This window comes from Salmo trutta, chromosome 35 (assembly GCF_901001165.1).
Source record: "Salmo trutta chromosome 35, fSalTru1.1, whole genome shotgun sequence".
Lineage (NCBI taxonomy): Eukaryota > Metazoa > Chordata > Actinopteri > Salmoniformes > Salmonidae > Salmo > Salmo trutta.
This window is the reverse complement of record NC_042991.1, coordinates 27,362,573-27,388,116: the sequence shown is the minus strand read 5'-3', so window position 1 is coordinate 27,388,116 and position 25,544 is coordinate 27,362,573. Positions and strand designations below refer to the sequence as shown.

The following is a 25,544-nucleotide window of genomic DNA, read 5'->3' as shown; positions in this document are numbered from 1 at the left end:
TCTTTCCCTCTCACACCCACAGTGTAATAACAGACAGCATTTTGCTGATTTTCCCCCTCAATGCTGTGGTGGGTTTGATGAGCGAAGCTCCCTGTAGGAGAGAGGCACAACACTAGAGAGCCCCCCCCCCCCCCCCCCCCCCCCCCGGGGCCTCAGGCCAACCAATAGCAGAGTGGCAACCCATCCCCCCTCTACCAGTGGCTCAGCCAACCAGCTCGCAGCTCTGCCTGCCTTAGTCTCCCCTCCTCCTCTCTCCTTTCCCTCCAGCTCATCCCCCTTCTGCGCATTCTAATTATGGGGAGTGAGCCGCAACGCACAGAGGAAAGAGAGACGAATCAAAGGAGGGATGAAGGGTACAGGAGGGAGGGAAGGAGGGAAGAGAAATGAAGGGTACAGGAGGGAGGGAGGGAGGGAGGGAGGGAGGGTACAGGAGGGAGGGAAGAGAGATGAAGGGTACAGGAGGGAGGGAAGAGAGATGAAGGGTACAGGAGGGGGGGAGGGAAGAGAAATGAAGGGTACAGGAGGGAGGGAGGGAAGAGAAATGAAGTGTACAGGAGGGATGGAGGGAGGGAAGAGAAATGAAGGGTACAGGAGGGAGGGAGGGAGGGTACAGGAGGGAGGGAGGGAAGAGAGATGAAGGGAAGAGAGATGAAGGGTACAGGAGGGTGGGAGGGAGGGAAGAGAGATGAAGGGTACAGGTGGGAGGGAGGGAAGAGAGATGAAGGGTACAGGAGGGAGGGAGGGAAGAGAGATGAAGGGTACAGGAGGGGGGAGGGAAGAGAAATGAAGTGTACAGGAGGGTGGGAGGGAAGAGAAATGAAGGGTACAGGAGGGAAGAGAGATGAAGGGTACAGGAGGGAAGAGAGATGAAGGGTACAGGAGGGAGGGAGGGAGGGAGGGAGGGAGGGTACAGGAGGGAGGGAAGAGAGATGAAGGGTACAGGAGGGAGGGAAGAGAGATGAAGGGTACAGGAGGGGGGGAGGGAAGAGAAATGAAGGGTACAGGAGGGAGGGAGGGAAGAGAAATGAAGTGTACAGGAGGGATGGAGGGAGGGAAGAGAAATGAAGGGTACAGGAGGGAGGGAGGGAGGGTACAGGAGGGAGGGAGGGAAGAGAGATGAAGGGAAGAGAGATGAAGGGTACAGGAGGGTGGGAGGGAGGGAAGAGAGATGAAGGGTACAGGTGGGAGGGAGGGAAGAGAGATGAAGGGTACAGGAGGGAGGGAGGGAAGAGAGATGAAGGGTACAGGAGGGGGGAGGGAAGAGAAATGAAGTGTACAGGAGGGTGGGAGGGAAGAGAAATGAAGGGTACAGGAGGGAAGAGAGATGAAGGGTACAGGAGGGAAGAGAGATGAAGGGTACAGGAGGGAGGGAGGGAAGAGAGATGAAGGGTACAGGAGGGTGGGAGGGAAGAGAAATTAAGGGTACAGGAGGGAGGGAGGGAAGAGCGATGAAGGGTACAGGAGGGAGGGAGGGAGGGAAGAGCGATGAAGGGTTCAGGAGGGAGGGAGGGAGGGAAGAGCGATGAAGGGTTCAGGAGGGAGGGAAGAGAGATGAAGGGTACAGGAGGGAGAAGAGGAGGCAACAGTCACAGGATGTAGATCAGCCTCTAGGTCTTAGAATAAACAACACTCCTTTCAGCCTGCAAGTAATTAGAATGCAGTGTGTGTGTGTGTGGGGGGGGGGGGGGGGGGGTCAGCAAGCTTTAACATCGGTGTGGCAGGCCCAATGTGTCTGCTTCACTGCAGCTGTGCTCTCAGAGGAAAGCAGGCAGGCAAGGCCCCTACCCACCCCCTCTCACTCATGGGAGCAGACAGAGTGGAGAGGAGATGGGAGCAGACAGAGTGGGGAGGAGATGGGAGCAGACAGAGTGGGGAGGAGATGGGAGCAGACAGAGTGGGGAGGAGATGGGAGCAGACAGAGTGGGGAGGAGATGGGAGCAGACAGAGTGGGGAGGAGATGGGAGCAGACAGAGTGGGGAGGAGATGGGAGCAGACAGAGTGGGGAGGAGATGGGAGCAGACAGAGTGGAGAGGAGGGAAAGAGGAGAAAGGAGAAAATAATGTGACTGTGTTAGGGGAACAGCTGAAAGAACCAACAGAACGGAGGGAGAGAGGGAGGCTAGTTGTTTTAGATAGGACGACGGCCAAATGCTTGTCAGCAGACAGAGAGAAGAGGGAACACAGAATGCAGGCTTTTCTTCTTCCCTCCCTCTGCTGTAATCTTTCAAACTCAGCAGCCGCCCCCTTGCTTCACTGGTTTAGTTATTGCGGTGCATTTTGCTGCCTCTGAAACGACTTCTGGGCTCTCATCCCTCACTAGACCTTTTAATCATCTTATGTCTCATTCTCAGTTCATGTTCTCTCCCTCCCCCTCTAACTCACTGAGCTGCACGCTCTCCTTTTCTCCCACCAGTAAACAGTCAGTTCCATTGTTTTTTAATTCTAATATTTATCTTTCCTTAACCCATCATTTTCACAAAATGGGAAGAAAACAGCGGGAAAAGTTGGGTAAAAAACACGTTAAGGGGCCGTCTGCGTGTGTGTGACATGAAAAGCCCACGCCGAGGCCTAGGAAAATAAACTACACCGTTAGTCCTCCCTCTCAAACACACAGCTCAATAATTGTGCTCCTACAGCTTACACCTGTCCTTTGATTGGCTCTGCTGTGAGAACCCTGTGGTTGCCACAACACTCACGTCTGTCGCACGATTTCATAATTTGTCTCTCAAAGTAGTAGTAATTAGTTAGGGCTGTCAAACTTTGATTCTAAGGTATGGAAACACATGATCTATATCAGAATGTTTTAATAGCATTTTACACCATAAACGCCACAAGTCACTAACACAGCTACGAATGCTCCCAATGTTTCAGTAGCCCCACTGCCTCTTAGCAATGCTTCAGTAGCCCCACTGCCTCTTAGCAATGTTCCAGTAGCCCCACTGCCTCTTAGCAATGTTCCAGTAGCCCCACTGCCTCTTAGCAATGTTCCAGTAGCCCCACTGCCTCTTAGCAATGTTCCAGTAGCCCCACTGCCTCTTAGCAATGTTCCAGTAGCCCCACTGCCTCTTAGCAATGTTCCAGTAGCCCCACTGCCTCTTAGCAATGTTCCAGTAGCCCCACTGCCTCTTAGCAATGTTCTTGAAGTTTGCTCACAACACACACACACAGATGTAAGTACTGTTGAAGCTTCGGGCATTCTAAACGAGTGTGACAACAGGAAGAAAAAAAAAGAACTTTTAAAACTAACCATCTTTACTGTTCAGGTAACTTGACACACACAGGCTTACACACTCCCTCCACCCCTTACCCCCTCTCTCACTTACTCTGCTCTCACACACTGTTGGGAAAGAGCAAGAAAGGCATTTCACTGTACTAGCGCACATGACAAAAAAACAACAACTTTAAAACACACAATCATACACACCCCACTCTGGCATATGCCACCTACCTTTGAAGCATCTCTTTGAGAAGCCTATTCCTGCTCAGTTCCTCTTGTGCATAGCCTAGTCAGTGGTCAAGTTATCAGGATGCTAGCAACCTCATTTATTATCAAACCAAAAAAAACTGCGTCTGGTGAGTAGTTTAAAACGGCGGCGACATGCGCACCAATCCACGGCAGCTAGGAGAAACATAGCTCCGGCAACATTGGGCATAACTGTGACATGATTTTAGCTAGAGGCACACGGTCTTCAGATGTGTACAGGAACAGGCATCGACTGCTGCCGTGTTGCGTCCTGCCATTCATTAAAAGGGTCCGTGCAGAAACACGTGCGGTGAAGAAATGGAGACGGCGTCCCAGAAATGACAGCGATAAACATGTCACACTATTACAGCGTTAACTTTGACAACCCCAGTAATAATATAACTGATCTGTTAGTCTAACCCAATATGGGATTAGACAGCTAACCTGGTGGGTTTCATTCCTGACATTATATAGGCACCAGCATCGTCTGCCCCTTAGTGCGAAGGTGGTGTCTTCTGTGTGCCTTGAGTGGGTTGGATTGGAATGCGTGTACACACTTGTGAGTAATCAATAGCTGGCCGTGTTTGAAGGTGGCGCCACGCCTCGCTCTGTTTTCGTCATGCCGTATTAAAGGGAATTTGAAATGTACTCCCCCCCACTCCTATTTAAATCAGCCAGACTTTTTAAAGGAGAGTAAAATAAACAGGTGGTCAGCCAGCCTCTCTTTAGACCTTAATGAGGGATGAGTCCCAATTGACACCGTAATCCCTATATAGTAGGCTACTTTTGAGCAGATCCCTATGGACCCTGGTCAGTAGTGCACTATAACGGGAATAGGGTGCCATTTGGGACGCCGCTCATTCCTTAAGGATGTTTAATACGAGGGAGGCAGCAGGAGGAACCATGCAGCAGGAGGAACCATGCAGCAGGAGGAACCATGCTGCAGTAAGCTAAGAGGCTGTGTGGTTGTGATGTCTGTCTGCTGTGTGTGGTTACAGACACATGCTAATGCAGCTAGCGCTAGTCGGCTCACTACGGACCGGCTCACTACGGACCCACCCTATTCCCTTTATAGTGCACTACTGACCAGGGCTCATGAAGCCATTTCAATGTGGCATGGGGGGGATGTACTAACTGGGCTCAACATTAGGAGAGAGCCTTCACTCTTCACTCAGACACACAGTTTGAATGGCTGGCCCGGCAGCAGTGTTTTGTACGAGAGAGAGAAGCAGTCAGTAGGGGATGTGATATGAGGCCAAAGCTACGCAGTGTGAGCCATGCTCACTCCTATTCCTCCCTCATGCTGTTTTCTGACAGATAAGGGCACCGTGGACAGGGCCCCACATGTAGGACTGATGCTGGCACAGAGGCAGACACACAGGCTGGCACAGAGGCAGACACACAGGCTGGCACAGAGGCAGACACACAGGCTGGCACACACACAGGCTGGCACACACACAGGCACAGAGGCGACAGTAATCCCCGTTGTGGGTGATTGGCCCTTCCGTCAGCCGGGCTCCGTGGAGCGCTTGTCATCCTGTCAGTTTGTCCGTGGGATGGTGGTGTGTGTGTGTGTGTGTGTCTCGCAGGTCACTCCATTCTGACAGCATCCTCTTGGCAGATCAAACAACTGAGAGATCACCTACAGTGGGGGGTTAACATGCCTTGTATTCAGACAGAATTGGCAGATTTCCCCCGCTGAACAGATATGTCAAACAGAGCACACGTCCAAAATGGTCCCCTATTCCCTTTATAGTGCACCACTTCTGACCAGAGGTGTATGGACCCTGGTCAAATGTAGAGAGCTATAAAAGGGAATACGGTGCCATTTGGGATGAAGGCAGAAGCCGAGAGGAGCCCATTCTGTCTGGGACCCATAGGGAACACCTGGCTGCCTGAGAATACAGGACCCTAATGACAGGCCTTATGACAGGCCTTATGACAGGCTCACACGGCTTCTCAAATGGAACTGGAATGGCTGTGAGCAGCATCAGTGATAAAGGGCTCATTCACAGCCATCACTGATCTGGGGTCAGGGCTATAGAAGTGAATGGAGGAGACGGAGGTTTACACCAGGAAGAGGCACCGTGCGGTGAAACGTTGGAAGCCATTCCCTTTCAATGGAAGGAAAAGCCAGAGAAGCAGAGTGGGGGTACCTTTAAGCGACGCGAGCATTGGCCAGGGAGCTGAACAGGGCGGGACTTAAGTTCTGGAAAGCTGATCTTTATTCAAATTCGCGACACAAGTGACCAATCAGAGCTCACCATAGCTTCCAACCCCTACTGGATTGACTGACAATAGCTGTTGATATACAGCACTACCTAGCTAGCACCCATATAAGGGTTAGCGTGGCTAGGCGACTGCCTGTACAGTGTAAATGACCGGTGAAGAGGCCGAGGAGAGACAGGAACACTGGCTGTTTGTTTACAGGACGGTAATTGTGATTCAGGAGAAATGAACGGGGCTGAAACGATCTGGAGAAAGATCAGCATCCTAGCTGCACGGGGATCACAAATGGCAAGGCTAAGAGTGTTTACAGTAGGAGTGAGCCGCAGAACACAGGAGGGAGAGAGAAAAACAAAGATGAAAACATGGAGGATACGGGGGTGTAAAAGAGCAATGCATCAACAAAAACACCTAGTGACTGAGTGAGTGAGTGAGTGAGAGATCATGCTGGGTGGGTAGATGAGATTAGAGGGCTGTGTGCGTCACCAGTCTCAGTACTGTTCTCTTCCATAATCAGCCTGGTCAGTAGAGTTCCTCTTTCTGGGCCAGCTGAGGAGACATCGTTTCATATCGTGTGTGTCCTAAATGGCACCATATTCCCTATATAGTGAGTTACTTTTGACCAGGGCCCATAGGTACTATTTAGGGAACTGGAGGCCATTTGGGACACAGCCAGAGAATAGATCATTCAGAATGCCTCTCATACAGTAGATGAGAAATAATCATTATTTCCCATAAAGCAGGGGTACTCAAGTACTATTTGAGAAGGTCCAGTCACACAATTTCCTAGGCGGCAAAACTTCCAGATAGATATTGCCAATTAGAGGTGTAGTAACAAACCCAGACTTGGCGAGCCCTCGTTCACACCCCTGTGGTTGGTGGAGCAGTTTAAAAAGCACATTTACTGCAATTCTACAAATAGTTTCATATTTTACGTGTGTTTATATGATACCAGGGCTTAAGTGGAGTCTAACATTCACGATGGCAGATATACTTTTGAAGAGATGGGAAACGTTGCCCATGCTGTCTCAATGGGCCGCGGGGGGCATTTTGGGACAAGGAGCGCTCTCCTTCAAGGGGTGAATGGGAGTCCATTGGGCGCTAGCCCCAAAACCCAACATTAGCACAAATTTCATCAACAAGAAGTACAACATAACAAATCTTTTCCAAGATGTGAGATAATTAACTTGCCATCTGTAGTACCGTATAGCTTTGGAATCGTGGCATAACGTACTTGAGGAAAATAGGCACGTTTCTCCACATGTACACTGACTTATAGAAGGGATTGCGTGACGATTAGCTTAGCAACCGCGTGACGCAGCATGAAACCGTGAATGCGATTGGTCAACAGTCTGCTGGGTGGGGCATTATATGTTCCTTCATTCATTGCATTCCCATCTCCTTTCTATAATATCTCTGGCAACAGCACCCTGGACTAAAGAGGCAGACAAACAGGAGGAATGTGCTAGACCCTCAGTTCAACTAAACTTCCCCAGGTAGGAATATCCCAAAAATATGATCAATGGCTCATTCGAGAAAAGACATCCTCCCAAGTTGACATCGACAGTATTGAAATCTGACATATATGATCAACGGTTTCACCGTCTAAAAGTTATATTCCTATTAACTCCCAGTGTAGTGAGAGACTAACACAGTGCTACATCATACTGCATTTCTGCCTGCTTGAACACCAGGAATTGATAGATCATCACTCAGAAATGCACCAAAAAAAATATAACATCAAAATGGCTGAACCTTTCCTTTAACAAGGTCCTGTTGAGGTCTGGTGTGTTAGAGTAGGGATGGAACTAAAGTCTCCACACCCAGTAACTCTCCTGGAGGTATTCAAATCAAATCAAATGTATTGGTCACATACACATGGTTAGCAGGTGTTAATGCAAGTATAGCGAAATGCTTGTGCTTCTAGTTCCGACCATGCAGTAATATCTAACAAGTAATCTAACCTAATTTCACAACAACTACCTTATTCATATTAATTCCTTTACACTTGTGTGTGTATATGTACATAAAAATATATAAATGAGTGATGGCCGAACGGCATAGGCAAGATGCAGTAGATGGTATAGAGTACAGTATATACATATGAGATGAGCAATGCAGGGTATGAAAACATTATATGAAGTGACATTGGTTAGTGGTTAGTGATACATTTAATTACATCAAGATGGCAAGATGCAGTAGATGGGATAGCGTACAGTATATACATAAGAGATGAGTAATGTAGGATAAGTAAACATTATATAATATAAAGTGGCTAGTGATACATTGATTACATTTTATTTTTATTTATTTCACCTTTATTTAACCAGGTAGGCAAGTTGAGAACAAGTTCTCATTTACAATTGCGACCTGGCCAAGATAAAGCAAAGCAGTTCGACAACATACAAAAACACAGAGTTACACATGGAGTAAAACAACATACAATCAATGATGCAGAAGAAAAAAATAAGACTATATACAATGTGAGCAAATGATGTGAGATAATGGAGGTAAAGGCAAAAAAATGCCATGGTGGCAAAGTAAATAAAGTATGGCAAGAAAAAACACTGGAATGGTAGATTTGTAGTTTGAAGAAAGTTAAAAGTTAAAATATAAATAATATGGTGCAAAGGAGCAAAATAAATAAAATAAATAAATACAGTAGGGGAAAAGGTAGTAGTTTGGGCTCAATTAAAGATGGGCTATGTACAGGTGCAGAGATCTGTGAGCTGCTCTGACAGCTGGTGCTTAAAGCTAGTGAGGGAGATAAGTGTTTCCAGTTTTAGAGATTTTTGTAGTTCGTTCCAATCATTGGCAGCTGAGAACTGGAAGGAGAGACGACCAAAGGAGGAGTTGGCTTTAGGGGTGACCAGAGAGATATACCTGCTGGAGCGCGTGCTACAGGTGGGTGCTGCTATGGTGACCAGTGAGCGGAGATAAGGGGGGACTTTACCTAGCAGGGTCTTGTAGATGACCTGGAGCCAATGTGTTTGGCGACGATGATGAAGTGAAGGCCAGCCAACGAGAGCATACAGGTCGCAGTGGTGGGTTGTATATGGGGCTTTGGTGACAAAACGGATGGCACTGTGATAGACTGCATCCAGCTTGTTGAGTAGGGTATTGGAGGCTATTTTGTAAATGACATCGCCGAAGTCGAGGATTGGTAGGATGGTCAGTTTTACGAGGGTATGTTTGGCAGCATGAGTGAAGGATGCTTTGTTGCGAAATAGGAAGCCAATTCTAGATTTCACTTTGGATTGGAGATGATTGATGTGAGTCTGGAAGGAGAGTTTACAGTCTAACCAGACACCTAGGTATTTGTAGTTGTCCACAAATTCTAAGTTAGAACCGTCCAGAGAAGTTATGCTGGATGGGCGGGCAGGTGCAGGCAGCGATCGGTTGAAGAGCATGCATTTAGTTTTACTTGTGTTTAGGAGCAGTTGGAGACCACGGAAGGAGAGTTGAATGGCATTGAAGCTCGTCTGGAGGGTTGTTAACACAGTGTCCAAAGAAGGGCCAGAAGTATACAGAATGGTGTCGTCTGCGTAGAGGTGGATCAGAGATTCACCAGCAGCAAGAGCGACATCATTTATGTATACAGAGAAAAGAGTTGGCCCAAGAATTGAACCCTGTGGTACCCCCATAGAGACTGCCAGAGGTCCAGACAGTAGGCCCTCCGATTTGACACACTGAACTCTGTCAGAGAAGTAGTTGGTGAACCAGGCGACGCAATCGTTTGAGAAACCAAGGCTACTAAGTCTGCCGATGAGGATGTGGTGATTAACAGAGTCAAAAGCTTTGGCCAGGTCAATGAATACGGCAGCACAGTAATGTTTCTTATCGATGGCGGTTACGATGTCGTTTAGGACCTTGAGCGTGGCTGAGGTGCACCCATGACCAGCTCTGAAACCAGATTGCATAGCGGAGAGGGTGCGGTGGGATTCAAAATAGTCGGTAATCTGTTTGTTGACTTTTACCATTATTAAAGTGGGTGGAGTTGAGTCTGTATGTAGGCAGCAGCCACTCAATGTTAGTGATGACTATTTAACAGTCTGATGGCCTTGAGATAGAAGCTGTTTTTCAGTCTCTCGGTCCCCACTTTGATGCACCTGTACTGACCTCACCTTCTGGATGATTGCGGGGTGAACAGGCAGTGGCTCGGGTGGTTGTTGTCCTTGATGATCTTTTTGGCCTTCCTGTGACATCGGGTGGTGTAGGTGTCCTGGAGGGCAGGTAGTTTGCCCCGGTGATGCGTTGTGCAGACCTCACTACCCTCTGGAGAGCCTTCCGGTTATGGGCGGAGCAGCTGCCATACCAGGCAGTGATACAGCCCAACAGGATGCTCTCGATTGTGCATCTGTAAAAGTTTGTGAGTGTTTTTGGTGACAAGCCGAATTTCTTCAGCCTCCTGAGGTTAAAGAGGCGCTGCTGCGCCTTCTTCACCATGCTGTCTGTGTGGGTGGACCATTTCAGTTTGTCCATGATGTGTACGCCGAGGAACTTAAAATGTTCCACCTTCTCCACTACTGTCCCGTTGATGTGGATAGGGGGCTGCTCCCTCTGCTGTTTCCTAAAGTCCACGATCATCTTCTTTGTTTTGTTGACATTGAGTGTGAGGTTATTTTCCTGACACCACACTCCAAGGGCCCTCACCTCCTCCCTGTAGGCCGTCTCGTCGTTGTTGGTAATTAAGCCTACCACTGTAGTGTCGTCTGCAAACTTGATGATTGAGTTGGATGCGTGCATGGCCACGCAGTCATGGGTGAACAGGGAGTACAGTAGAGGGCTGAGAACGCACCCTTGTGGGGCCCCAGTGTTGAGGATCAGCGGGGTGGAGATGTTACCTACCCTCACCACCTGGGGGTGGCCCGTCAGGAAGTCCAGAACCCAGTTGCACAGGGCGGGGTCGAGACCCAATGTCTCGAGCTTAATGACGAGTTTGGAGGGTAATGGTGTTAAATGCTGAGCTGTAATCGATGAACAGCATTCTTACATAGGTATTCCTCTTGCCCAGATGGGTTAGGGTAGTGTGCAGTGTGATGGCGATTGCGTCGTCTGTGGACCTATTGTGGAGGTAAGCAAATTGGAGTGGGTCTAGGGTGTCAGGTAGGGTGGAGGTGATATGGTCCTTGACTAGTCTCTCAAAGCACTTCATGATGACGGAAGTGAGTGCTAGTCATTTAGCTCAGTTACCTTAGCTTTCTTGGGAACAGGAACAATGGTGGCCATCTTGAAGCATGTGGGCACAGCAGACTGGGATAGGGATTGATTGAATATGTCTGTAAACACACCAGCCAGCTGGTCTGCGTAGGCTCTGAGGACACGGCTAGGGATGCCGTCTGGGCCTGCAGCCTTGCGAGGGTTAACACGCTTAAATGTTTTACTCACGTTGGCTACAGTGAAGGAGAGCCCGCAGGTTTTGGTAGCGGGCCGTGTCAGTGGCACTGTATTGTCCTCAAAGCGAGCAAAAAGTTGTTCAGTCTGTCTGGGAGCAAAGCATCGTGATCCGCGACGAGGCTGATTTTTCTTTTGTAGTCCGTGATTGACTGTAGACCCTGCCACATACCACTCGTGTCTGAGCCGTTGAATTGCGACTCCACTTTGTCTCTATACTGACGCTTAGCTTGTTTGATTGCCTTGCAGAGGGAATAGCTACACTGTTTGTATTCGGTCATGTTTCCAGTCACCTTGCCCTGATTAAAAGCAGTGGTTTGCGCGTTCAGTTTTGTGCGAATGCTGCCATCAATCCACGGTTTCTGGTTGGGGAAGGTTTTAATAGTGTTTTAATAATGTTTTAATGTTGGTACAACATCACCGATGCACTTGTTAATGAACTCGCACACCGAATCAGCGTATTCGTCAATGTTGTTGTTCGACGCAATGCGGAACATATCCCAGTCCACGTGATCGAAGCAATCTTGAAGCGTGGAATCCGATTGGTCGGACCAGCATTGAACAGACCTGAGGGCGGGAGCTTCCTGTTTTAGTTTCTGTCTATAGGCTGGGAGCAACAAAATTGAGTCGTGGTCAGCTTTTCCGAAGGGAGGGCCTTATTTGCGCCGCGGAAGTTAGAATTACAATGATCCAGGGTTTTGCCCCTGGTAGCACAATCGATATGCTGATAGAATGTGGGAAGCCTTGTTTTCAGATTAGCCTAAAATCCCCGGCTACAATAAATGCAGCCTCAGGATATGTGGTTTCCAGTTTAGTCCAATGAAGTTATTTCAGGGCCGTCGATGTATCTGCTTGGGGGGTATACACGACTGCGATTATGATCGAAGAGAATGCTCTTGGTAGATAATGCGGTCGGCATTTGATTGTGAGGAATTCTAAGTCAGGTGAACAAAAGGACTTGAGTTCCTGTATATTGTTATGATCACACCACGTCTCGTTAATCATAAGGCATACACCCCCGCCCTTCTTCTTACCAGAGAGATGCTTGTTTCTGTCGGCGCGATGCGTGAAGAAACCAGCTGGCTGTACCGACTCAGATAGCATGTCTCAAGTGAGCCATGTTTCTGTGAAACAAAGAACGTTACAGTCTCGGATGTCTCTCTGGAAGGCAACCCTTGCTCGGATTTCGTCTACCTAGTTGTCAAGAGACTGGACATTGGTGAGTGGTATGCTCGGGAGCGGTGCGCGATGTGCCCATCTATGGAGCCTGACTAGAAGACCGCTCCGTCTGCCCCTTCTTCTACGGCGCCGTTGTTTTGAGTCGCCGGCTGGGATCTGATCCATTGTCCTGGATGGTGGTCCAAACAGAGGATCCGCTTCGGGAAAGTCGTATTCCTGGTCTTAATGTTGGTGAGTTGACGTTGCTCTTATATCCAATAGTTCCTCCCGGCTGTATGTAATAAGACTTAAGATTTCCTGGAGTAACAATGTAAGAAATAACACATAAAAAAACAAAATACTGCATAGTTTCCTAGGAACGCGAAGCGAGGCAGCCATCTCTGTCGGCGCCGGAAGTAGAAGATGATTCTATTTAAGCAATAAGGCACGGAGGGGGTTATGGCCAATATACCACGGCTAAACACTGTTCTTATCCACGACGCAACGCGGAGTGCCTGGATACAGCCCTTAGCCGTAGTATATTGGCCATGTACCACAAACCCCCGAGGTGCCTTATTGCTATTATAAACGTGTCATACACGTGATACACGGTCTGATATACCACGGCTGTCAGCCAATGACCATTCAGGGCTCGAACCACCCAGTTTATAATCCAACATTAGAACATTAGCCTATAACCAACCGTTCTAATGAAATAATTACCTCATTCAGTGAATCTGGTATCAAATGGCAAAACTGTACTTCACAAGATAGCTAAGCGGGAGGGCTCTAGACGGACTTTTTCCAGAGCCAAGTAAGACAGGGAATGCATAATGGATATTTTGATGTGCAACATGTCAAAAAGGAACCAGAAATATTTTTGTCTCTTTAGAGATTAATTTGCCTGCATTTTTTTTGTGCACATTGGCCTAGGCTATGCAACAAAACACATTAGCTAGATTGTCAACTATCTGATGCTATATAGTCATGCCATTGGTAGGCCTATATTTTTCCATTTAACTAGGCAAGTCGGTTAAGAACAAAGTCTTATTTACATTGATGGCCTAGGAACAATGGATTAACTGCCTTGTTCAGGGGCAGAATGCCAGATTTTTACCTTGTCAGCCCAGGGATTCGATCCAGCAACCTTTCGGTTACTGGCCCAACTCTCAAACCACTAGGCTACTTACTGTACTCACTGTCATCTCAATGACATAGTTCATTTGTAAAGTGGTGTTATTTCCTCTATATTGACAATTGAGAAATAATGGTTACACTCACAAAGCTGAGACTCCTCTTTTTAACAACAGCAGTTGTTCTAAAAACAGAGTCTGTCAGTATGCATCTCTCTCTTCACACCGTGTACAAAGAGGAGGGAGTGAGAGCCAGCAGAGAAACAGGGCAGATACTGTCACACAGATTACATGTTCATGTTTTTAAATGTATGTCAATTGTAAAGTTTTATCTGTAATGCCATTTTCGTTTTGTGTCGGGCCCCAGTAAGACTAGCTGTCGCCATTGGCGTCGGCTAATGGGGATCCAAATAAAATAACATTCTAAACTTTAATTGTAGGAAGCAGGTAAATGCACATTACTGTGGACCAAATAATGGTTTAAGAACCCAGAAATCAGTCTACTGGGTGGGGCATTGTGTAGTCTGATCACTGACATAAGCCTGTTGCTTCGGTAAGAGGAGGGCAACGACGTCCCAGCTCCAGTTAGTTATGTTATCTAGAAAGTTGTCTAGGCTACCTTGCACTCTCCTCTCTCAACGACCCCAATTGCACACCCTGCACACAGAGCTCCCGCCAACCGCGCGGCTGGGAACGCCCCCCCCCCCCAGACGCGCGGCTGGGAACGCCCCCCCCCCCCCCCCCAGACGCGCGGCTGGGAACGCCCCCCCCCCCCCAGACGCGCGGCTGGGAACGCCCCCCCCCCCCCAGACGCGCGGCTGGGAACGCCCCCCCCCCCCCCAGACGCGCGGCTGGGAACGCCCCCCCCCCCCCAGACCGCGCGGCTGGGAACGCCCCCCCCCCCCCAGACGCGCGGCTGGGAACGCCCCCCCCAGACGCGCGGCTGGGAACGCCCCCCCCCAGACGCGCGGCTGGGAACGCCCCCCCCAGACGCGCGGCTGGGAACGCCCCCCCCAGACGCGCGGCTGGGAACGCCCTCCACCCCCCAGACGCGCGGCTGGGAACGCCCCCCACCCCCCAGACGCGCGGCTGGGAACGCCCCCCACCCCCCAGACGCGCGGCTGGGAACGCAGTTGGAACGCTCCTTGACATCTTGAAAGTGCGTCTCTAGTATTATCTGATGTTTAAAAAAACGAAATCATTTTTTCCCATGGTGGCAACAATTTAGCAGCGGCACAATATAACGGAAACACTGTAGTCATCTAACATTTTTTAAGACCTTTGAAAACTGAATTTAAAACATTTTAAGACTTAAGGCCTTTAAATCAGATAAATGTATTTAAGACTAAACCTTTAAAGGAGCTGCAGACACCCTGGGATTTGTGGCTTCTGCTGCTTGCCTTCAGGTCTATAAAAACAGAGAGAAACAGAGTGTGCCTCCCAAATGATACCCTAATCCCTATTTAGTGCACTACCCATAAGGCGCTGGTCAAAAGTAGTGCACTTTATAGGGAATAGGGTGACATCTGGGACACAGACAGGAGTAATTTACTAAGATCCATCCAGCCTCTCAGCCTTTTCCCATAGAGCCAGTAGCCGTTTCCACACATTTCTTCCACCATTGGTTCATACTTAAACACCACTGGTGAATCAATGAACCATAATGATTCATCATGAGTTTTGTGGCAGACTAGGAATTTTTCTTGAAACAAAAGTCAGGTTGTTATTGGTTGGTAGAGCAAAATTTCATTGGTTTATCACTGAAGCAGCCATGTGTAGTGGCCATATAGACACGACCATCTAGCCAAAATTACACACATTCTCTGCCTATAAATGTGTTCCATTTAATGGTCAGTGTTTCAGATTTATACATATGTTATACCAGTATTAAATTGCAGTTCACCCATGTGACACTTACATCACGTCATAAATCAACCTTATATTACCGGTCATAACTCTGCTTATGGGCTAGATCCACTACACAGCTCTGTTGGCTCCAATCTGCTATATATCCAAAAGATCTGGGCTATTATGGCATATCTATTCCATCATGGTCACTGATGGAAACACACTGAATTCTCTTGTTAGGTGAGCACCTCAACCAAAACAGTTCCAGCTCCATTTCTGACTGTAAATGCTTCATGCCCTGCCTGTTATCACATGCAAGACACGTGGGGCGGCAGGTAGCCAAGAACATTGGGCCAGTAACCGAAAGGTTGCTAGATCGAATCCCCGAGCTGACAAGGTAAAAATCTGTTGTTCTGCCCCTGAACAAGGAAGTTAACCCACTGTGCCTAGGCCGTCATTGTAAATAAGAATTGGTTCCTAGTTAAATAAATCAATTAAATAAAAAAGACAGAGCATTGAGAGGTAGAAAAAAACATTCTGGGGCTGTGAAACACTCAGGGTTATACTGGAAAAACTCACACACTACTATGACAAACACACACGAGGCCTGGCGGTCCAGCGCTCCAGCTTGGTGCCAATCACATGGTGGGGTCTGAAAGCCTGCCGTGTGTGTGTGTGTGTGTGTGTGTGTGTGTGTGTGTGTGTGAGAAAGCCCAGAGCAGCACTGCGTAGGAGCTGTTCTAATAACACAGGCATCAGGACACAAGATTACAACGCAAATCTGGGCTTTCTGCTGCAAAAGGCAAGAAACCAAACCTCCCAGCTTAGAGAGAGCTGCCTGCCACCTGCAACAACATTCAGCTAAAGCCAGGCCCTTCAGCTGTCCTCAATGGAGTAGCGGAAGGCTGTGTGTGTCAGGAGACTACTCCGTCTTTGGAGGAGTGTGGAGGATCTGCAGTGGGGTGTAGTGCTCACCATCTCTGATTTAGGCCTCCAATGGAACCCTATTCCCCATGTAGTACACTACTTTTGACCAGGCCCATATTGTTGTGATGTGATGCATTATTTTTTTTTACAATTTATTTGAGTAAATACTTTAGAACTTTTTTTTTCTCCTTAAAACTGCATTGTTGGTTAAGGGCTTGTAAGTAAGCATTTCACTGTAAGGTCTACCTACACCTGTTGTATTCGGCGCATGTGACAAATAACATTAGATTTGAATAGTGTGGTATTTGACACAGGCCATCTCTGATACAGCGTCCAGCTACAGAAAGGCCTGGATGGTTGTAAGATACCATGTAGTTTAACTACGGAGGACCAAACACCCCCCTGACTCCACTCCAGCCTCTCCTGTGAAACAGTGCTGGGAAATCATTTAGTGAACTTGGGCAATGGGCATACATACCAACACTGTTGATGTTCACACACACTTGCTTTGCGATGTATGGAAAATCATTTTTTGGAAAATATTTGAAAGGTGTAGCTTAGGCAGAATTGAGTAAACACCACAAAACCTATTTTTTCAACCACCCTGAGCTTTGAAGCAACCACACTCAAGCTGTCTTTCATCGTATATTTACAGGAAGAAAAAATAATAATGTTGTTTTAAGGGAAGCCATGTCTCTGTGAGGCAGTCTGCGTCTCAAATGGGGGGGGGGGGGGCATTAACACTGTTTTAAGGGAAGCCATGTCTCTGTGAGGCAGTCTGCGTCTCAAATTGGGGGGGGGGGGGGGGGGCATTAACACTGTTTTAAGGGAAGCCATGTCTCTGTGAGGCAGTCTGCGTCTCAAATGGGGGGGGGGGGGGCATTAACACTGTTTTAAGGGAAGCCACGTCTCTGTGAGGCAGTCTGCGTCTCAAATGGGGGGGGGGGCATTAACACTGTTTTAAGGGAAGCCATGTCTCTGTGAGGCAGTCTGCGTCTCAAATGGGGGGGGGGGGGGGGGGGGGGGGGGGGGGGGGGGGGGGGGGGCATTAACACTGTTTTAAGGGAAGCCATGTCTCTGTGAGGCAGTCTGCGTCTCAAATGGGGGGGCTTCGTGTACTCCAAAAAGATTTACGGGCACTGATCAAAGCCTCGCTGCCTCCCTCCTGAATCCTGATTGAGCATCCAGCTTGGCCTGTTTACAATGGCGCCGGGGAAAGACGAAGCGGATTTGATTACGGCTTGAAAAGAAAACAAAGATGAAATGCCGGTTCCCGAGAGAGTTAAATATCATGTCACATTTCACAGGAATTCAATTAAAATGTGTGACACTTGAAAACAAAAAACTGACTGAACTCTAATAACCAATCATGTTCCATCGTGTCCAAAACGGCAGAAGCACCCAATCACAGACTTCCACTGGGAATATTGACGCAAAATCGTATTAATAGCAGTAAGAAAACTAGAATGTGGTGAAAATAAAATGTATTGCTAAAATACACTGGCCTCATTCTACATGACGCACCACATTCGGGCTCAATTGACAATACTCAAATCTAAACAAGTGAATCTGTGGGGGGGGGGTAACAAGAATACGTTCCATTAGTAGAATGTGGACATAATCAGTTGCTAGAATATGCATATTTCTGAGGAGGCGGTTTCCTCAGCCCCATTGCCATGGCAACACCAGTGGCAGAGGGGGAGAGCGGCAGAGGGGAGGGTGGTGAGGGTGAACCACACTACACTTATTGACATTACATACCCTGAGGGTGGGATGACTGCTATATCTGATTAGGACTCGGCCCAATGAGAGGACTCGGCCCAATGAGAGGACTCGGCCCAATGAGAGGACTCGGCAGTAGCATTGGAAGTATAGAGGCCCTCTTCACCAGCATGCAGGTCTGGTCTACACAGACGTTTCAACACAATTACCTGTGGTTGTCAGAGATAAATATGAAAGTGTGGACAGGGTTAGAAAGTTCCCTGTAGATTATTACCGTAATACTACCTGTGAGCACGCAAGCAACTGCGAACCCAAGTAAAAAAATAAATAATTGGGATGCACGATATATCGGTGAACATATCAGAATCGGTCGATATTAGCTAAAAATGCCAACATTGGTATCGGCCCGATGTCTAGTTTAACGACGATGTGCAAAACCGATGACATAAGTCCTTCCAAAGCTGCAGACCACACAGAATGTCTACAAGTCAACAACTAACCCACTAGCTTTCCACACACACATGCAGGTTTATCAGGCACAGAGTGCATGACTTACACCATCACCAGGGACAAGAAAGAACTCCAACGTGAGACAAATGCATAATTAACTGATTATCTTTAAACAGCTGGCTGGCAATATGCCATCATCACAGATTGAATCCCATGCTGTCTATCTATAGCACATCGAACAACGGCATCTTTAAACCCTGCCTGAATGTTGCCCCAGAGAATCACTAGACCAAAACAGGATTCCACACTCTAATCAATCCAAATTACCCTTTGAAATCGAATCCAGCATTGAAATTCTGTGCGTACATCTCGGCTGCCACGCTTGGCCTAAATAATATCCGGCAATTACTCTTAAGTCGACTTCCATAATGATTTCTCCCTCTCAGGAGCATGAGAGAGGAAAGGGAGGGAAAATCTATTGTAGCCACGCTTAGTGGTGCAAGAGAACCACCGAAATGCAGCCATGTCCACATCCGTTGACTGTGCAGCCAAAACAACGCTGTATCAGTAACTATGAAATGGACAGTCAAACAGAAGGAAAAATAAGTGCATGGGAGCAACGAGAAAGAGCTCCGACTGGCTCAGAGAGCTGTGGGCCCACCCTGACTGGCTCAGAGAGCTGTGGGCCCACCCTGACTGGCTCAGTTGAGCACTTAGACACGGCAGAACAGAGGAGACTGTAGCAGGGAAAGAGGAGGAGTAAGGTTGAAGAGAGCCCTTCAGCACCCTCTCTCTCTCCAACCCTCAATAAGACAGCAGCCTAAATAAGGGTTTGTGTGGGCAAAGTCAGCTCAACAGCCATGGAGAACCAGCCCTCAGTGTTAGTGGGAGACTGATCCAGAACGACTAGAGAGAACCAGCCCTCAGTGTTAGTGGGAGACTGATCCAGAGCGACTAGAGAACCAGCCCTCAGTGTTAGTGGGAGACTGATCCAGAGCGACTAGAGAGAACCAGCCCTCAGTGTTAGTGGAAGACTGGCCCAGAACGACTAGAGAACCAGCCCTCAGTGTTAGTGGGAGACTGACCCAGAGCGACTAGAGAACCAGCCCTCAGTGTTAGTGGGAGACTGACCCAGAGCGACTAGAGAGAACCAGCCCTCAGTGTTAGTGGGAGACTGATCCAGAGCGACTAGAGAACCAGCCCTCAGTGTTAGTGGGAGACTGATCCAGAGCGACTAGAGAACCAGCCCTCAGTGTTAGTGGGAGACTGATCCAGAGCGACTAGAGAACCAGCCCTCAGTGTTAGTGGGAGACTGGCCCAGAGCGACTACAGACAAGTCCCTAATGGCACCCCACATAGTGCAGGACTAGGCTTAATCTGTATCTGGAAAACCAATCCCTTGGTGTCGTCTGAAGAGAAGTATAGTTAAGATCTGACTCCCAAAATGGCACCATATATTCCATAGTGCACTACTTCTGACCAGATGGAACCTTCAAAAGTAGTGCACTTTACAGGTAATATGGTGCTGGGTCTGAGTCCCACCGTGGTCCCAGTTAAAGCCCTGTGGTCTTGTTAAAGCAGTGGCAAGGACCCAAAAGGTAATGTCAGCCCTGACAAGTGTTAAGGACATGGCTCCTGCCCTGCAATAAATATTTAAATGGGTAGGCTGACGCAGTGTGTGCGCCTCAGGGTTGAGCTCAATTCGAATTGAAGGCAGTCAATTAAGTAAACTAAAACCCTGCATGTGTGTGTTGCAGTTCCCTCAGTACATTTTGTGGTGCAGTTTGAGTGCTGTTTAGTATGCGTTTCCAGTGGCTGTGAAGTAGACTTACAGCACATTTTGTGGTGCAGTGTTTGCTGGTGTTTCTCAGAAACTGTGAAGTGGACTTACAGGAAGACTGGAGGGTCTGTCCTGCTGGCTGAGGCCCATCTCCTCATGGTTGGGCTTCCCAGGGGTCATAGCAGACTGGCCCCTGTTGACAGAGCCCTCCTGTGACACCTCCTATACAGACAGAGAAGGACAGAACACACAGAGAGAGAGAGCGCGCGAGAGAGAGCCAGCGAGGGGACAGGAGAGAGAGAGAGAGAGAGAGCCAGCGAGGGGACAGGAGAGAGAGAGAGAGAGAGAGAGCCAGCGAGGGGACAGGAGAGAGAGAGAGAGAGAGAGAGCCAGCGAGGGGACAGGAGAGAGAGAGAGAGAGAGAGAGCCAGCGAGGGGACAGGAGAGAGAGAGAGAGAGAGAGCCAGCGAGGGGACAGGAGAGAGAGAGAGAGAGAGAGAGCCAGCGAGGGGACAGGAGAGAGAGAGAGAGAGAGAGAGAGCCAGCGAGGGGACAGGAGAGAGAGAGAGAGAGAGAGAGAGCCAGCGAGGGGACAGGAGAGAGAGAGAGAGAGAGAGAGAGCCAGCGGGGGAAGAGGGAACAGGAGAGAGAGGAGAGAGAGAGAGCCAGCGAGGGGACAGGAGAGAGAGAGAGAGAGAGAGCCAGCGAGGGGACAGGAGAGAGAGAGAGAGAGAGAGCCAGCGAGGAGGACGGAGAGAGAGAGAGAGAGAGAGCCAGCGAGGGGACAGGAGAGAGAGAGAGAGAGAGAGCCAGCGAGGGGACAGGAGAGAGAGAGAGAGAGAGCCAGCGCGAGGGGGACAGGAGGAGAGAGAGAGAGAGAGCCAGCGAGGGGACAGGAGAGAGAGAGAGAGAGAGAGCCAGCGAGGGGACAGGAGAGAGAGAGAGAGAGAGCCAGCGAGGGGACAGGGAGAGAGAGAGAGAGAGAGAGCCAAGCGAGGAGAGGAGAGAGAGAGAGAGAGAGAGCCAGCGAGGGACAGGAGAGAGAGAGAGAGAGAGCCAGCGAGGGACAGGAGAGAGAGAGAGAGAGAGAGCCAGCGAGGGGACAGGAGAGAGAGAGAGAGAGAGAGCCAGCGAGGGGACAGGAGGAGAGAGAGAGAGAGAGCCAGCGAGGGGACAGGAGAGAGAGAGAGAGAGCCAGCGAGGGGACAGGAGAGAGAGAGAGAGAGAGAGCCAGCGAGGGACAGGAGAGAGAGAGAGAGAGAGAGAGCCAGCGAGGGGACAGGAGAGAGAGAGAGAGAGAGAGCCAGCGAGGGGACAGGAGAGAGAGAGAGAGAGAGAGAAGCCAGCGCGAGGGACCGAGAAGGAGAGAGAGAGAGAGAGCCAGCGAGGGACAGGAGAGAGAGAGGAGAGAGAGAGCCAGCGAGGGGAGAGAAAGAGAGAGAGAGAGAGGCCAGCGAGGGACAGGAGAGAGAGAGAGGAGAGAGGCCAGCGAGGGACAGAGAGAGAGAGAGAGAGCCAGCGAGGGGACAGGAGAGAGAGAGAGAGAGAGCCAGCGAGGGGACAGGAGAGAGAGAGAGAGAGCCAGCGAGGGGACAGGAGAGAGAGAGCCAGCGAGGGGACAGGAGAGAGAGAGCCAGCGAGGGGACAGGAGAGAGAGAGAGAGAGCCAGCGAGGGGCAGGGAGAAGAGAGAGAGAGAGCCAGCGAGGGGACAGGAGAGAGAGAGAGAGAGAGCCAGCGAGGGGACGAGAGATAGAGAGAGAGAGAGCCAGCGAGGGACAGGAGAGAGAGAGGAGAGAGAAGGGACAGGAGAGAGAGAGAGAGAGAGAGAAGGGACAGGAGAGAGAGAGAAGGGACAGGAGAGAGAGAGAGAGAGCCAGCGAGGGGACAGGAGAGAGAGAGAGAGAGAGAGCCAGCGAGGGGACGAGGAGAGAGAGAGAGAAGAGAGCCACTAGGGGACAGGAGAGAGAAGAGAGAGAGAGAGCCAGCGAGGGGACAGGAGAGAGAGAGAGAGAGAGAGCCAGCGAGGGGACAGGAGAGAGAGAGAGAGAGAGAGAGAGCGCGCGAGGGACAGAGAGAGAGAGAGAGAGAGAGAGAGCCAGCGAGGGACAGGAGAGAGAGAGAGAGAGAGAGAGCCAGCGAGGGACAGGAGAGAGAGAGAGAGAGAGAGCCAGCGAGGGGACAGGAGAGAGAGAGAGAGAGAGAGAGCCAGCGAGGGGACAGGAGAGAGAGAGAGAGAGCCAGCGAGGGGACAGGAGAGAGAGAGAGAGAGAGCGCGAGGGGACAGGAGAGAGAGAGAGAGAGCCAGCGAGGGACAGGAGAGAGAGAGAGAGATCCAGCGAGGGGAGAGAGAGAGCGAGACCAGCGAGGGGACATGAAGAGAGAGAGAGAGAGCCAACTAGGGTACACAGGAGAGAGAGAAGAGAGAGATAGACCACAGCCACAGCGAGGGGACAGGATAGAGGAGAGCGAGAGAGAGAGCCAGCGAGGGGAAAGGGAGAGAGAGAGAGAGAGAGAGCCAGCGGGGGACAGGAGAGAGAGAGAGAGAGAGAGAGCCGCGAGGGGACAGGAGAGAGAGAGATGAGAGAGAGCCAGCGAGGGACAGGAGAGAGAGAGAGAGAGAGCCAGCGAGGGGACAGAGAGGAGAGAGAGAAGAGCAGCGAGGGGACAGGAGATAGAGAGAGAGAGAGAGCCAGCGAGGGGACAGGAGACGAGAGATGGAGAGAGAGCCCCCAGCGAAGGGGACCCCAATGAGAGAGAGAGAGAGAGAGCCAGCGAGGGGACAGGAGAGAGAGAGAGAGAGAGCCAGCGAGGGGACAGGAGAGAGAGAGAGAGAGCCAGCGAGGGGACAGGAGAGAGAGAGAGCCAGCGAGGGGACAGGAGAGAGAGAGAGCCAGCGAGGGGACAGGAGAGAGAGAGAGAGCCAGCGAGGGGACAGGAGAGAGAGAGAGAGCCAGCGAGGGGACAGGAGAGAGAGAGAGAGCCAGCGAGGGGACAGGAGAGAGAGAGCCAGCGAGGGGACAGGAGAGAGAGAGCCAGCGAGGGGACAGGAGAGAGAGGGGACAGGAGAGAGAGAGGACAGGAGAGAGAGAGGACAGGAGAGAGAGAGGACAGGAGAGAGAGAGGACAGGACAGAGAGAGAGATGCAGGGTGAAGGAGAAGTGAAGCAGAAATTTACTTATCCATTTGTGCTGACATTTAAAATGCCCCCCCCCCCCCATGAGGTGCTTCTCCATCTGCGTCAGTAAACAGGACACACACACACCTCTCAAAGAACAGGCAGAGAGTGGTGGTAACACTATCCCCTAGCCTGTAACTGGGTCTGGGCATGTCTAAAGACAAATGCTGACTTTAAACCCACAAATAACCTGATACTGTGTTAAACTGGCAAATACTGGAGTAAAATGTTAAGTACTGGAGTCTCTGACAAACAACTGCCTTTAATCCGAGGAGCTCAAACATGGAGTGGAGAATGGATGATTTGTACTGTTTACGATGCACTGTCCTTCTCTCAGCACATAATCAAAGCTGCAGGCTAAAGTTAAATCTACACTTGGTTTCCTCTATCACTCCTCTTTCACCCCAGCTGCCAAACTAACCCTGATTCAGATGACCATCCTACCCATGCTAGATTACGGAGACGTCATTTATAGATCGGCAGGTAAGGGTGCTCTCGAGCGGCTAGATGTCCTTTACCATTCGGCCATCAGATTTGCCACCAATGCTCCTTATAGGACACATCACTGCACTCTATACTCCTCTGTAAACTGGTCCTTCCTGTATACCTGTCGCAAGACCCACTGGTTGATGCTTGTTTGTAAAACCCTCTTAGGCCTCACTCCCCCTATCTGAGATATCTACTGCAGCCCTCATCCTCCACATACAACACCCGTTCTGCCAGTCACGTTCTGTTAAAGGTCCCCAAAGCACACACATCCCTGGGTCGCTCCTCTTTTCAGTTCTGCAGCTAGAGACTGGAACGAGCTGCAACAAACACTCAAACAGGACAGTTTTATCTCAATCTCTTCATTCAAAGACTCAATCATGGACACTCTTACTGACAGTTGTGGCTGCTGTGTGTGATGTATTGTTGTTTCTACCTTGTTGACCTTTGTGCCCAATAATGTTTGTACCATGTTTGGTGTTGCTACCATGTTGTCATTATGTGTTGTTAACATGCTGTGTTTTCATGTGTTGCTACCATGCTGTGTTGTTGTCTTAGGTCTTTATGTTGTGTTGTCTCTCTTGTCGTAATGTGTGTTTTGTCCTATATTTTTATATTGAATCCCAGCCCCTGTTCCCGCAGGAGGCCTTTTGCCTTTTGGTAGGCCATCATTGTAAATAAGAATTAGTTCTTAACTGACTTGCCTAGTTAAATAAAGGTTAAATAAAATAAATCATACAGATTAGTATAAACTGGCATGCAGCCCAGTGACTCAGCGGACATTAAATCTTACATTTATTTTGTAGGATTTCCTCAAAACGAGAGCCTACCATTTCCTGAGGTAAGCAAATACTCCGGAGGCCAGTCAGATCACTGAGAATCAGTCTGTTTGAAATGAGGCAATGAGAAAACACAGACTAGGCCGTTAGCCTGGTGAGATATTTACAGACTGAGCAGGGCTGGCCAGGTTGACTCAAGTGGAGTGCAGTGATAGCTGGGTCACGGCCAGGTCAGACACAGGCCAATGTTTACACTCCGAGGATGCCATCAGTGCTGTCGTACTCGCTCACACGCCGGTCATATGGAACAGCTGCTCTGGCACAATAAAGACCACTTCCCTCAACAGGCAGGGAGGGCCAGAGAGGAGGAGTGGGGCATGTACTCTGTGTGTGTGTGTGTCTGGGAGGGCCACACACAGGAAACGAATCATAGTGAAAGTATGCAGCCAGCGAGAGGCCAACCCCACCAAGGAACAGATGTATCTACTTGAGTTGTGCATACATTGGGATGAACATGGGTTTCATCTGCTGATACACATGACGGATGATACATTGGAGTTGGGGTTTGCATGCCTTATAGAACAAAACCCCAAATAATAAAACATTTCTAATGAAATTCAGTGGGTCTGTTTTTCCATTCTTCAATAACGCTTCCAGATCATTAAGGATGTTCACACAGTGCAATGTAGGCATACATAGTGTTGTACAAGCTCTCAGCCAGGCAGGCTGACAAACAGCGATATTACACATAGCTTACACATTAAAGACTTCCTTTGCTTGTGAAATGCTTGGCTACACAGTAATGAAATATGTTCAGAGCGAATTTGTTCGAGGTATGGCGAGGGATGCGTGATGTAAGGGAATTAAACAAATCATCCAGTGGCAACAAAGCATCAGAGAATATGGTCGAATCCCGAATGGCACCCTATTCCCTATATAGTGCACTACTTTTGATCATGGGACACAGGGCTCTAGTCAAAAGTAGTGCACCATGTCGGGAATA

At 49.4% G+C, this 25,544-nt stretch overlaps 1 protein-coding gene across 4 annotated transcripts in view; it reads right to left on the bottom strand.

Annotated features, from left to right (window-relative positions):
- LOC115174973 (AT-rich interactive domain-containing protein 1B) overlaps window positions 1-25,544 on the bottom strand; it is a 94,484-nt gene that overhangs the window by 47,093 nt on the left and 21,847 nt on the right. For 2 of the 4 annotated variants that reach the window (XM_029734050.1, XM_029734049.1), the window contains exon 4: window positions 20,212-20,322. The exons of the other annotated variants lie outside the window; for them this stretch is intronic. In XM_029734050.1, the coding sequence (XP_029589910.1) occupies window positions 20,212-20,322 (111 nt within the window). The remainder of the gene's footprint in view (window positions 1-20,211; window positions 20,323-25,544) is intronic. 4 annotated transcript variants of the gene reach the window in all.